This window comes from Caenorhabditis remanei, chromosome IV, assembly GCF_010183535.1.
Source record: "Caenorhabditis remanei strain PX506 chromosome IV, whole genome shotgun sequence".
NCBI lineage: Eukaryota > Metazoa > Nematoda > Chromadorea > Rhabditida > Rhabditidae > Caenorhabditis > Caenorhabditis remanei.
This window is the reverse complement of record NC_071331.1, coordinates 3,365,842-3,379,699: the sequence shown is the minus strand read 5'-3', so window position 1 is coordinate 3,379,699 and position 13,858 is coordinate 3,365,842. Positions and strand designations below refer to the sequence as shown.

The 13,858-nt window shown below is 39.4% G+C and overlaps 2 protein-coding genes across 2 annotated transcripts; both read right to left on the bottom strand.

Moving 5' to 3' along the window:
- Nucleotides 1-7,871: 7,871 nt before the first annotated feature.
- GCK72_012339 (uncharacterized protein) lies at nucleotides 7,872-10,485 on the bottom strand (the record flags this gene model as incomplete). The annotated part of the gene is made up of 5 exons (XM_053729029.1): nucleotides 7,872-8,295; nucleotides 8,351-9,109; nucleotides 9,163-9,742; nucleotides 10,083-10,230; nucleotides 10,291-10,485. The coding sequence occupies 5 exons, from the start codon at nucleotides 10,483-10,485 to the stop codon at nucleotides 7,872-7,874; spliced, it is 2,106 nt and encodes a 701-aa protein (XP_053583801.1).
- A 1,023-nt stretch (nucleotides 10,486-11,508) lies between these two features.
- On the bottom strand, nucleotides 11,509-13,851 carry GCK72_012338 (uncharacterized protein; the record flags this gene model as incomplete). Its single annotated transcript, XM_053729028.1, has 3 exons — nucleotides 11,509-11,693; nucleotides 13,516-13,631; nucleotides 13,781-13,851. The coding sequence occupies 3 exons, from the start codon at nucleotides 13,849-13,851 to the stop codon at nucleotides 11,509-11,511; spliced, it is 372 nt and encodes a 123-aa protein (XP_053583800.1).
- Between the last annotated feature and the right edge of the window lie 7 nt (nucleotides 13,852-13,858).

Genomic DNA, 13,858 nt, shown 5'->3' with positions numbered 1-13,858 from the left:
TTTTAAAAAACTTTCCCGACAACAAAGAGTGCACTCCTGGTAAGTCAGAATGTTCCATTAAGAGGTTTTGTGTCAGAGGTCTAAAACGCTGACTGCATAGAATTCGTGTTGCACATATTAACACGGCACGCTTCTTACAACTGCGCTCCACCGAAACCTAAGAAAATTGTGTGCGAAATTGAGAGACTCAGAGAAAAAGAGACATTTTTCAAGGGCATTTTGGTGGAGCGCAGTTGTAAGAACTGTGCCGAGCTAATAAGCTAAACCTTATTTTTCCAATCAATAGATTTTTGAGAGATTCATGGGAATTAGTGAGAAATTTTCCTTTGTAATAACTAATGTGCACATCGTGTAACAGAATTCCAATTCTCGTTTTTATTTTGAAATTATTTTCGGTTTCATTTGCTAATCTTCCGTCGGATATGTTAGCAGCCCACAATTTCGAATTTGTTAATTTAAATAAAACTTAGAAGTACAATTTGTCAGAAATTAAAATTCGTCAATGTCCCTCTTTTTCTTGATTCGAGAGATCCAACTTACTATTTTTGACCAGTACGACCAGAAAAACTAGAAATAAAAATGATAGTGGTTAGGCATGATTTTATCATTTCCTCATGTATTCTAACAACCGACTGCTGTTCTCTCCTGTTTCAAACCGCCAGGAACTTTGACGTTAGTTTTTTAACTGTGTTAATCTTCAAGCTATCTCCTGGGTTACAATCTAGGATATGTAACTCATCTGCTTAAGGTAGTGAAAGGAGAGTCAGAACAAATATTGATAAAAACTTTTCTGAACGAAACATTTTTTATTTGATAAAATGTGTAGCAAGTGTAAACCGCAATAATTGTCTTTCAACTGGGCCTGTAATTATAACTTTTACCTGAAACGGTAATCAGATTTGTTCTGTTTCGAAAGAACATTAAAGTCCTCATCTTGCCGCAATTAAACAGTTTTCTGGATTGACTGGTTTTAAGTTTGGCTGGAAGAAAGTGCATTTCTATTTAACAAGTTCCGTAAATCAAGCTAAACTTTTTTCTCATAGTAAGCAGGACAATAATCTACGCGTGCTTTCCGTCTCTAACTACTTGAATTAAGCAAACGTTTTTGCACATTAAATTCCTATATGAATAAGTAATGAGATACCTGCATTAAATGAACAGATAAGAAAACAGTATAATTTTAAAACTTTTTGTGGGCACCACCTACTGTTTCATAACTGTAATGGAAGGTTTTTCATTTTTAGACTGTTAATGTTTTTATCATCTCAACTTTCGAACAACCTCTAACTGAGTTCTGATATAAAAGAACTAAAAAAAATTAAATGATATTCGTATTTACCGTGTAGAATAATTTCAGTCAACAACAACATCACAAACTATAATAAAAACTGATTCCTTTCATTGAATAATAGTTTTTCAAGAAAAATATATACTGTTTTTCCATATTGTTTTATCAAAACTAATACATAGCACATGTGTTTATGACAAAATATATTTAAAAATATATCATCGTCAAGTTTAGACCTAAGTTCGCAATTGCATTCTCTTGCTATCAAATTTCTGCATGTCATTTTCCGCTCCCCAACTTCAATAACAAACGCACCCAATTAAAAAAAAAATTTCGACTGTTTTTACCTGTGACAATTCCACGTAACTGTTTCAATATTGCATTTAAAGTTTTCACAAATGGCAGGTTGATAGTCTTGTGGAGGGTTTCAAACTTTATATAATTTATGTAGTTTTGAGTCTTGACAAAGCAGTTCTCTCAAAATTAAAAATTTCTAGGGTTTTGTTAATGTTTCTGTAAAAGAACCGGTATATGCTAAAATCAAATAGAAACAGTTTCAGAAACTTTAGTTGTGATAAAACTTAGAGAAAAGGATATTCTGTTAACCTTGGGATTTAAAATTTTCAATTACAACGTCTCTGAGTCATCAGAATTATGATGTTCCGGAGCGAATTTGAATACTTGTTAGAGAAGTCAAAGTTGATTACATTACGCAATCTGAAAAATCTGCAATGCCTGTTTCAGCATTGGAGTAGTCAGATAAAAACAGATGAAATAAATTTTTTTTAATGTCGTAAAATTGTTCTGACTGTTTCAAAACCTGGAGATATCTTTTTTTCTACAAGGTTCCCATTATTGAAGGACTTATTGTTTTATTCTGCAAAACAGTAGTGCAAAGGGTCAACATTGAATAATCACTTGTTTGATACCACTCAAATCAAATTAGAAATGTTACATATTTGTATTTTTATAACTAAACAAATTCAATGTAAATTCAAAAATAAAATCATCGAAACAGAGAACTATTGTTTTGAAAATAGCAGTTGGTTTTGAAATAATGCGATTGCCTTCATTATGAATTTTTAAACTGTTTCAATGTGGTCAGAAAAAAACTCAGTAAAAATGATTATTAGTGGTTTGAATTATTTACAACTGTAATACCAAGAAGTTCTGATTCCGACAAAAACTTTCATTTACTAAATCATAAATCGAATTCTGTACGAAAAAATTTCAAAAAACTTCAAATTAGCTTTTCATATTGAGATTTTCTAACAGTAGGCTGTGATCGATTTGACCTTAAACAATTCTCAGGAACTGTTTCAATATCGTGTTAGAAATTTTCGCAAATGGCATATTGATAGTCTTTTGGCGGTCTCAAAATTTATGTAATTTTTTGTAGTTTTGAGTCTAGACGAAGCACTTCTCTCAAAATTGAAAATTGCCAAGATTTTGTGTGTGGTTCTATAAGTGAACCGGTATATGCTAAAAATCAAATATACAGTTTCAGAGACTTCAGTTGTGATAAAAACTAAATTTGAAACTGATGCATGAAAAAGAGTCTATCATTTACATATTTAGATTGAAAAATTTGCAATTACAACATTTCTGGTTCATCAGGTTAAGATTATCCTGAGCGAAGTTTAATGCTGGTTAGAGAAGTCAAAGTTGATTGCACCGCAATCAGAAAAATAAGCAATGTCTGGGCCAACATTGAATAATCACTTCGCGGATTGCTCTGTATTAGTTTTGAAAATTCCAGTTCCACGTGGGTTTCATCATCCAAATGTTCATTTGATACCATATACCACCGAAATCATAATTGAACAAACAACAATGTGAATTCAAATATAAAATCATCGAAACAGATAACCATTGTTTCAAAAATAGTCGTTGATTTTGAAATAATGCAATTTCTTCATCACAAATTATTCTAACCGTTTCATTGTTGTCAATTAAATATGAAACAGACATTTCGAAAAATAAATGCTGTATCCGTTATTCTTGAAAAAATAACGAAATAATCGGTTTCATCTTTTTTCACACCACTGAAACTGTGATTTTGGCAAAGATTGCATCAATTTTACATCCTACAAAATTTTCTGTTCACTTCTCAGCCTCTTAAGTTTAATGCAACAAACCCACAAATGTTCGTCTCGGTTAATTAGAATACGTTGAAAATTTTCGCGTTTTAACATTTCTTATCGTGCGTTGCTGTTGGTTTATTTACATTTTGAAACATTAAAAATTGTATTTTTAAGGTTCCATCAACAATGTTTTAAACCGAGCACTGCGTTTTTTTTTATTCTAAAAGTTTTTTGATGTAGAAACTTTGAAATTTCCAGTCAGTTTCTTACACGATCATAAGAATGAGGGTTTCTCAAATTCCTAGTCAATTTATTTTGTTTTAGTGATCCCCTTTTTTACACTGGAAAAAGTACCATAATCATGCTGAGCATGAACTTATGATTTCATCTTTTCTATATTGGTTCACAACAACAAGAACCTTTATTCCTGAAAATTTTCAAAAGCACTTGAAATAAAACAGTTGAAACAGTTGATTTCTATCACGTTCATCATTTTATTCTCTATGAAAATTAATAAAATTGTTGATTTTCCTCAGAACAATTGCACCCAAACGTGTGGTTGCAAATATCTTCTCAATTTACCAGATGTACTGTTCACAACAAGAATGTCGGGAGAGAAGTCTTTTCTAGTTTTTCGAAAGCTTACTAAAACATTAACACAAAACTATATTTTTAACGTTGCACCGTCCATATGAATCTGAAAAAAATAACGATTCGATAATACATGAACAATCTCGGCAGTCACCGGCAACTTTAGCGCGGAAGTTGGTCGGCTTCAGCTCGGAGGTTGGTCGGATTCTGGACAAGACCGCTGCTAAAGCCAACCAAGATCCGACGAAACGGTGAACAACCTCCGACCAACTTTTGATGAACTAGTGACTAACTTCCGACAAGAATCAACTGAATAGTTCGATTATCGATTTATTGAGACCAAAAAGTGAAACAATGAAAAAAGAAAAAAGTAGCATAAAATTCATCGGTATTAATGGGGCCCATCAAAGATGGAGAGAAATTTATTGGGAAAGGGTGGGCAGGTTTCATCCTCAAAACGGGATTTTTTCCGTTTTGTCTACTGAACCAGTCTTGAATTTGGGTCACTGTCAAACCAGTTATTTTAGCCAATTCAACTTTTTTTCCGTGAGAAATCCGAGGACATTTTGAGAATTCTTTGTTTAAGACAGCCAATTGAAATTCCGTAAAGTTTGTGCCTATTTTTCTGGGTGAGTCTCTTCTTTCAACTCGGTTCCTATTGGTTCTTTGCCTCGAAAACCACCACTTGACCTAATTCGGTGATAATCTTCATTAGTTGAACCGGCACTTAGCATATCAGGTATCGATTGAGAACTGAAAAAAAGAGTCAAATTAGATACTAGGTATTAGCACGACACGCTTCTATAACCGCGCTCTACCGATAGAAAACAGCATGAAAAATCTTGAAATTCAGAGAAAATGATAGATTTTTTAAAGTGGTTTCAGGGGAGAGCAGTTGTAAGAACTGTACTAATACAAACTGATTTAGATATTTTCAAAACTCACTTATCCCGTTTTTTCTCCAACGAGCCCCGTGAAGAGTTTCTCCCATTTGTAGTAGTGAATTAGAAATTGGCAAATGAATCAGAACTGAAAAAGTGGAATAAAAGGACCAATTGGGTTGTATATCAGAGGTGAGATCGGCATGCTAACAACCAAAAAGTGACACTCAGTGTGTTTGACAAATAATTTCTGTCACTAACATCACGTTACGTACCATCTGTTCGTAAAATTGGGTAAACGTGTATTGATTCTCGACTATTGTGGAGAAATAGAAATTAAAAAAAGCTTGATTATCGGATCCGATTCTGTCCGAACAATGATGAAAAAAGAAGGTTGATCAATGAAGTAAAACCCACGAAGGTCTGCTGGAATTGAAACCAACATGAAACGGAAAAATATGAAACTGTGATTAAACGTGATCAAGAACTTTTGATGCCTGAAATAACTATAGATCACTATAGTGTTATTATCGGACAATCATTCTCAGCACAACATTTCATTGAGTAGCTGAAAGAGCAAAAAAAAAGTCACATGTCTATGCCAAATATCTGAACACCGTTGTATACATGTTTTGGGTTCCGCAATTATATCTGTTTCAAAAACTCCATCTAAAGTTTCAACCATACGGTGTAAATAATTCTGGGATGCCTAGCAGATAAAAACTTTTTACGAACATAACATGACGAAAATGTTTTCTCGCACTCATGTTCTACATATGCAATCCAAAATAACCTCTGCGTTTTATTGATGTTTTTGTTGTTAGGGGACAAAATACTGACTACATTTAGTGTTTCACACAAATTTTTCAATCTTACTGAGAACTATGAATTTGTGTAACTTTTCTGTACACCATGAAACTGAAGTTTTTTGCTGTGTTTCGTTTTGAAATTGTGGCAACAGTTTCATTCGTTAATTTTCTGTAGAATGAATTGGATGTACACAATTATTGGTCTGTGTTATTAGGTTCTCAATTGCACTTCCAAGTAGTACACTGCGACAGAAACATTAGGTTAGGCGTTTTGTGCAATTTTGTCACGAGTAAGAGTGATCGAACAGTTTTGGAATCTAAATTTACCGTACATAACTATCAAACAAGCATCAATCAAGAATTACACTAATTTTTCAAGATAAACCTTTATTCCGATGGTGAAAAAGAAAAAATATTTTCATGACTCGTTCGAACTTTTTTCCTGCTTCGCAATTTTTTTCAGTTTCAAACATATTGTATTTTTATGAATACTCTTTTATCAGTATTAACTCACTTCTGGTAAGCCAGAATGTTCCATTAAGAGGTTTGATGTCGGAGATCCAAAACACCGACTAGATAGAATTCGTGTTTCACATAAGCTGCATTTTTCAGAATCAATAGATTCAAAGAGGGATTCAACGTAATTAGTGAAAAAATTTCCTTTGTACCCAATGAGCACATCGTGTAACAATTCTATGCGACGTTTTCATTTTGAATTTTTTTTCTCTTTCATTTGACAATTTTCCGTTTTATATGTTAGTAGCCCACAATGCTGAAATGATTACACATATATATATTTTTCAACTAAACTTAGAAGTTGTGGCGACGCCGTTGGTTGAAGTTGATCTATTTATCCCCGCCGACTCCCCTCTTCGGGTAGAGCAGAGATAAATAGGCATCGGTGGTGATAGAAAGACGTTGAAGACGAGATGTGGTTCAGTGGAGGTGGTGTAGTGTGGTTCAGTGGTGGTAGAGAATGATAAGAAGTAGGGGAATAATCATTTATTGGTTTGAGCCAACAGCTGGGGTATAACTTATTGGAGGGAGAGGTGAAAACTCACCTCTCCGCTCGATGGGGAAGTTGAAAGGTATAGGAAAGTGAGAAGTGAGTGGGGCGAAGGAAAACTTGTTTTGTTCTAGAAGGAATTGAGAAAATCCCGCCGAAACATGTTTTGCCGCCGGTCCGGTGGGGCGCGTTTCCTTTGTGCTTTCCTCGGCCACTGTTCCTCGTCCCTCGGCCGCGAAGTGCGGGGATTATTGATTGGGACGATGATGATTGGGGAATTGAGCCATTATGAGCTGGGGAACTGAGCGGAAGCGGTTAGTGTGGACATCGTGAGGTGACGAGTCGAAGATGAGTCGCCGAAAGGGTCGCGGTTGTAATATAGCATATTACGGGCGCGACATTCCGGGGGGAAGAGGAACCTACTTTCGGAGTGAAACAAAGAAAGTAGGTTGAACCACTTAGTTTTGCGAAATTCCCCGACCCTCTTCGGGCCTGACGGAATCTCACTCTGTGGCTGGTGCTCTTCTGAGTCCGGGTCTGGATCGCCGAAAGAGGTCACGCTAGCATGACATTCCGGAGGGAAGAGGAACCGTCTTCCGGGAGGAAGAGGAACCTGCTTTCCGAATGGGAGAATTCCAGACCAAGGCCCTCTTCGGGCCGTATTGGACTTTGACCACGTTTTCCTTGTGGCTCTCCTCGTGTCCTCTCGACTGGATGTATGTCCTTGGAGTCGTCTCGGTGGATTGAGAAGAGTTGTATGGAAGGTGACGCTCCTTGAAGAAGAAATCGACGAGTGGTGCATCTATTGAGTGACGATGCTGGTGATTTGACCACTCTCCTTCCTTTGAGACTCCTTCGTGACTCCTCGCTTCTGTTGCTCCGCTTTTTGTGCTCTGCTCCTTGCTTAGCTCTGGTTTCAGCTTTCTAGGAGAGTCTTCCTCTGCCTAGAAAGTTTTCATCTTCCTGTCTCCTTCGGATCCTTGCTGTTCCTTGAGGACGATTGATTGGATCCTTCACTTGTGGCGGTCCACTTTTTGGGCAGTTGTGGCAGTTCACCATGATTGTGGGTGTATGGGAATGGGGAATAAAGTTGGGAGATAGAAGTGGGGATAAAACTGGGGCTAAAATGGGGAAAATGACTAACAAGGGTAAATAAAACAAATTAGAAGAAACAAAGTGAAGAAAATTTAGATTTGTTTCTTCGTAGTGGCATCAGGTTGTCCAAGATGGGCATTGTGTCCTGAAGCTGGGGAAGTTTGCTTGGGCAAGCTGTGGATGGGCAGATTGTCCAATCGTGTTGCCGGTTGCTGACCATGGTCCTAAGACGCAGACGATGTTGATGGCTGTAAGTCTAGATGGCTGATTGACGACTTCTGTCGACTTGTGTCGAGCCTGTCTCACGAACTCTTCGTTCGTGGACTCATCTCCTGTTCCGGTTGTTGTTGTTGACCCATTGGTGGTTGCTTCTTGATCTTTGTTCACGTCAAGCACTTTTTGCCTTCTATCTTGATTGCTTGAAGCTGATGTTGGCCAAGATGGGGTGTTTGCTGGGAATTGGAGAGTTGAGTTGGAAGAGTATGTTGATGAGCTAATGGTCGGAGGTTTCAGCTCCTTCGACTCGAAACAACTGGTGTTCCTGGCTCTTCTTTTCGGCTCGTGGTTTGATCATCACGGAGTGCTTGATGAAGTACTTGTTGAGGGAATCATCCCCTGGTCCAAGTGTTGAAGTCTTTAGCTTCACCTCTTCGGTGACTCCAAAATCCATTTGGTGGGCGATGATACTTTGGTAAGCTTCTCTAGCTTCCTTCTCCTGAAGGTGCCTTCCTAGAAGCGACGACAGTCTCTGTTTCGCGACGACAGAGCTGTCTACCAGTTCTCCTTGTCGACCAGTGTATGATGGGCCAATGTGGATTCTTCCCTCACCGTCTGGGGTGAGAGACTTCTGGAACTCCTTGATGAGCTTGTTGGTGAGAGTCTTCTCGTTGACGTCATCTTGCTCCTTATCGGTTTGAACTCTTCGTTCGCACCGAGTGCAGAGTTGTTGCTCGACTTCTTGTTGTGACCGGTTTGGAGCTTGTTGTAGGCTTTCAACGTACTGGAAGAATTGAATCCTTTCGTGAGTGACTTCCATCAACTCCTCGAATGACAGATTCTTCTTTTTCCAGATGATCTTGGCTACTTCTAGTTGAAGGTCTCCTTTCAGCTTGCAAACGAATACATGCTTGATGAATTCATCGTCGAGGTCGCATCCAAGTGTCTTTAGCTGCTCCATGTATCTTGCGAACATGTTAGCTGAGCTTGTCAACAACTTGTAGTCGTTGCTGGGGAACTCCAAGTTCTTCGTCTCCTCCATCAGAGCAACTCGTTGAGCTTGGGGATTGTACTGCTGATCCAACGTCTCCGAGGCGAGATGTATTCTTGCTCCGAAAACTCTGCTGAGCAAAGTTCTTCTGCTAGTTTCGTCGGCAAGAGTTTGGCCAGAATGGATTGTTTCAGCCCTGACTTGATTTCGTTGACTTTGTCGATAAAAAGATCGAACTGAGAAATGAATATTCCGTAGTTGATCATCTTTCCATCGAAAGGCAAGATCAGCTGTGTGATAGTTTCAAGCCATCGCGTTGTTTCGACCTCTGACTGGTTGTTGGTATCGCCGGAATCATCTTCTGATTCTGACGATGTACCGTTTGTCGTTGAGTTCGGTTTGGTCTGACCAGCTTCGTTGACTTGTCCAGCTGGGGATGTTGACATCTTTTTGCTCTCCTGATGTTCGTTTGGAGCTGTGCTGATATCCTTGTCCTGGAGCTGCGACATGTTGTTACTGGCTCCTCTTGGGAGCAAGCTGTCCTGATCTCTTTGAACTGCTGGCACGAGCTGCTTGACGAGAAGATTCAGCTCTTCGCTGTTTTCCTCGACTTGAGCTCCTGTTGAAGGCATTCCTCCTTCTCCTTGATCTGGGGCAAGTTTGTTGTCCGTCTTTGACCTGTTGCTCGAATTCTTCGTGTCGGATCGGCGAATTGTTCGACGGGGCACCCTTCGTGGCAAATCCGAAGATTGTTCAAAGGGTGAATCCGTCGTGGCGAATCCTTAGATTGTTCGAAGGATGAATCCTTCGTGGCAAATCTGTAGGTTTTTTGAAGGGGAATCCTTGTCGATCATCGTTGACTGTCTTCAAGTGATGACTGATGAATTGACGATTTGGTTGAGAAGAATTTGTTGCAATTCGGTGATGGATCAATCGAACTGATTTAGATCTGTTCGGTGCTGAGATGCATCTTGGCTTTTCGGGCTTTTCCTGTGAGACGGCTGATTAGCAGGAAAGGATTTTGATTCTTTCCTTTTCCGCAGCCGCCGAACTTATTGTTCCGAATTGCAATAGTTTCTAGCGATCGAATCATCAATATTCGTTCCCTCTTCGGGAAGAACTTGAAGATTGTCGATGTCCGATTCCTCGTTCTTGTCCTAATCCGATTTGCTGGGGATTCTGGGGCTTTATCCTCTGGTGGTAGTTCCAGAACCACTTCGTTTCAGGATTGGGAGTGTTACGCTTCTTAGGCCCTGGGTTTTCTCGAAGCTATAACAAGCAACTTCTAGATCTTCTCTAGGCTGCCAGACAGTGTCTTATCTAGATTACTTCTTCGGTAACTCTAGACAAGAGATTCTCCGCGATTACATCCATGTGCTGCTTCACGAGCTGATAGATATTTGCTGGGAGAAGGACAGATGCATATCGTCGTTCCGTGATTACTTCACTGAAGGTGTCGTTGTTCCGACTAGCCAAGTTTGGTGTGAAGGATTTCCATGTCGACGACTTTGGATGACGGGACATCAGTTGGTATCAACCAATTGAGTGACGAGTTCAGTTAGAGTTGAGGATTCTCGTCCTCCTTTTCTGTGACACTGATCTTTGATGTCTTTGTCATCCGAGACGTCGCTGGGGTTTGAATCCATCCTTCCTTTGTCTTGTCTGGACGGTGTCCCGCGAAATGACCTTCTTTGCTTGTTGGAGCTATTGACTGGAATCTTTCACTGTTTCAGATCTTCTCTGAATCAGCTGGGGAATCCTGTTTTGGACGTTGTGACTCCTTCAAGCTTCTGGTGTATCTGGACTGACAGGTAAAAGCTTCGTGACTTTTTTGGATAGACATTTGGGGCAAAGAGTCTTCTTGGTGACTGAATCAAGCTTCTTCTTCTGAGCTCAAGTTGTTACTCTTGTATGTCCTTCTTGTCATAAGATCCTGGTGTCGTTCTGCTCGGCGTTGTGGGTGTTGAGCTTCTGTGGATCTCAGACTTTCAGACATTTTGAACTAGGGATTCCAAAGTATCGGCTTGTTGACGATTCGAGAATCGCTCCGTTGGTTGCTAAGAAGTGTTATGCTTCTCTGGCTTCAGTCGGCCTAGAAATAATGCTCGCTTCCTTGCTGGATTCCTTTCTGCACCATGTCAAAAACTAGATGCTTGTTGTTTGGGCAAAGTGCTGTTTCAGATCTTCTCTGAAGTAGCTAGGGAATCTAGTTCGGAAGCTATAACTCCTTTGATCTCCAGATGCATTGATCTCGTGAGTGACTGTTTTTGGCAAACCCTCTTTGTCAGAAGCTTGCTTCCGTTGTGTTGAAACCGTGAGTTGCACTCCTGTCGTTGATGATCCGGGGATGTGGTGTCTGGAGCTGGGGAATCATGGTAGACGGTTGTTGTCTACGTCTGATGAGTCTCCTTGGCCATGCCTCCGTTGTTTTTGAGAGAAACAGTGATGCTTTTTGACACTTCCGTTTGACCAGATCGTCGTTGTAAGCTGGACGTTCTTAATCAAGTGATACCTCTCCGGTATCCCCTGAAAGAACGTGTTTGACGATTATGTTCCTTGCTTGAAGAGCGATGAGTGTCTTCCTTGATGTTGTGGTACATCCTCCTTTTGCTCCTGAAGATGCGCTAGGTGAGCAATGATGCTTTTCGACACTTCTGACCGAAACGTCTTCACGACTGCATCCTCATCTCGGACTCTTCTGCCTGGTGTTGAAGCATACTTGGCTCCTTGGACTGGAAGTTTGGAAGCTGGGGAAAGGAGTCGTTGCCAAGATTCTTCTTTCTTCTTCCTTGTAGAGCGTTGAAGATGTCTTCTTGACTGTCCTTGATCCTCTCTTCCTGGCTTTTGACGCTTCTTTCGGGGCAAACTTTTCAGAAGGTTCCTTCATTTGGTTGGCAACCAATTAACGAATCGATTCCTCCTGATTTGTCTAGCAACTAGACTCCTTTGCCTTATCGTGAGTAGTCTGGAGAGGGAAATGTAACACCAACACACCCACCAAGACCCCCTCCCTGGTGAAAATAACACACACACCCGTCAGGTGGCCCAAGCTTCCCCCTAGATTTTAACACACATGTGGGGAGGAGGGGGGGAGGGGGAAGGGGGAGGAGGGGGAAGGGAGGAGGGGGAGGACACAGTAAGACCCTACAGTAGACTCTCTCGTTTCTCTGCGTCTCTCGTCCCCCACCATACTCTCTCGTTTTTCTCTAACCTTTCTCTGCGTCTCTCGTCCCCCACCATACTCTCTCGTTTTTCTCTAACCTTTCTCTGCGTCTCTCACGCCCACCATACTCTCTCGTTTTTCTCTAACCTTTCTCTGCGTCTATATCGAAGAGCCCACAAAAGAGAGCAAGTAGCCGGTGGCCGAACTATTTCACGAGATGGCCGAACTTGTTTCTCTTCCAAGTCACATTTTCAAGAAAAAGAAAACTTTTTACAAACTCGTAAAAAAGTTTTCTTTCTTTTGAAAATGTACGAAAATCTGAAGAAAAAAATTGTGTGATTTCCAATTTGAAAATGCGAATTTCCGTCGAAAAGTAGAAAAATAAAGATTTTTACATGAAAAATGTCTGAAAAGTGTCTGAAAAAATAATGTTATATTTTCAATGTTTTTCCCCATTGCTTTTCCCCAAAAATTGTTAATTTTAAAAGTTGATTTATTTAAAAAAATAAAAATATGCAACAAGAAAAAAGAAATAATAATATAATCACTTAGCGATACAAACTTTGCAGTTGTTACAGAGTTGGACAGTCATCAGCCGGTTCACATCGATCGAAACATTCTCTCTACAGCTTGTACAAAAGTGGATTCCTCGCACATGGGAGAGATGTTTGCCAACGAGTAATGCTGTAAGAAAAATATATAGTTAAAAAAACAATTTAAAATATAAAATTTTCTTACCATGTTTTGGATTACACCTCTTTCTCTTGCTGGGAACAGAATATGAAATTAAAATAGAATCAATGAAACGTTTGGAGAACTGAAAAAAATGCTAGAATTAATGAAACTTTGAAGAAACAACTCACACTCAGAGGTTTAGATATATTGAATTTCCACGTATTGTATTGGGGTTGGCCCAATGTATCTTAGAAATGCCACCCGATCGTCTGGGTGTGAGAGGAGGTATCCGCGAGATTCATATATCTCGCGGATAGTCTCCCTCCTATTTGAGGGACCCATGAGAGATTCGGATCTGAACAAAACATGAATTAGTTTTTTTTCTGTATATTTTTTTCAATAGAACTCACGACATCTCCCATAAAGTAATGCATCCTTTGGTTTTTTTGTTAGTTGTGGTGAGGCGCATTTTCATTGTGCCCCACCCTCTCATCTCCTCATTAACCGCTCTGATCCCCATATTTCTCCAATTGGGAATTTTAGAGTTGAGGATTTGGTACAATGGCGTCCAAGTCATCCTATAAAAACAAATTAGAAGTGCAAAGAGTATCTTTTTTTAAGGGCAGTATTAGATTGATGGGGTTTGCCGACTATTTTATGTACTCTTAAGAAAAATAAAAACTCATTGTAGGAAAATTTTTAAAGAAAAAACTCACTCTGGTCGCGAGATGTATTGGTGGAGAGAATGAGTACTTGGATGATGATGATGATGATGATGATGATGATGATGATGATGATGATGATGATGATGATTTGTGCAATTTTCAGATTTCTGAAAAGAAACAGAACTAGCAAATCATTCAAGACAAAGGAAGAAAAAAGGAGGAAAAAGGAAGAATATGAAGGATTTTTTGAAAAAAGGGTATTTTATGAGGGAGAAGAAAATTTTATACAAAAGTTTTCGTGAGGGAGAAGAAAGACTTGTATATCATTGCTTCAATGTCGACTCCACCTCCAGGAGGGGCTGGCCGTAAGAAAGACTCGTATCTCATGAAGGGG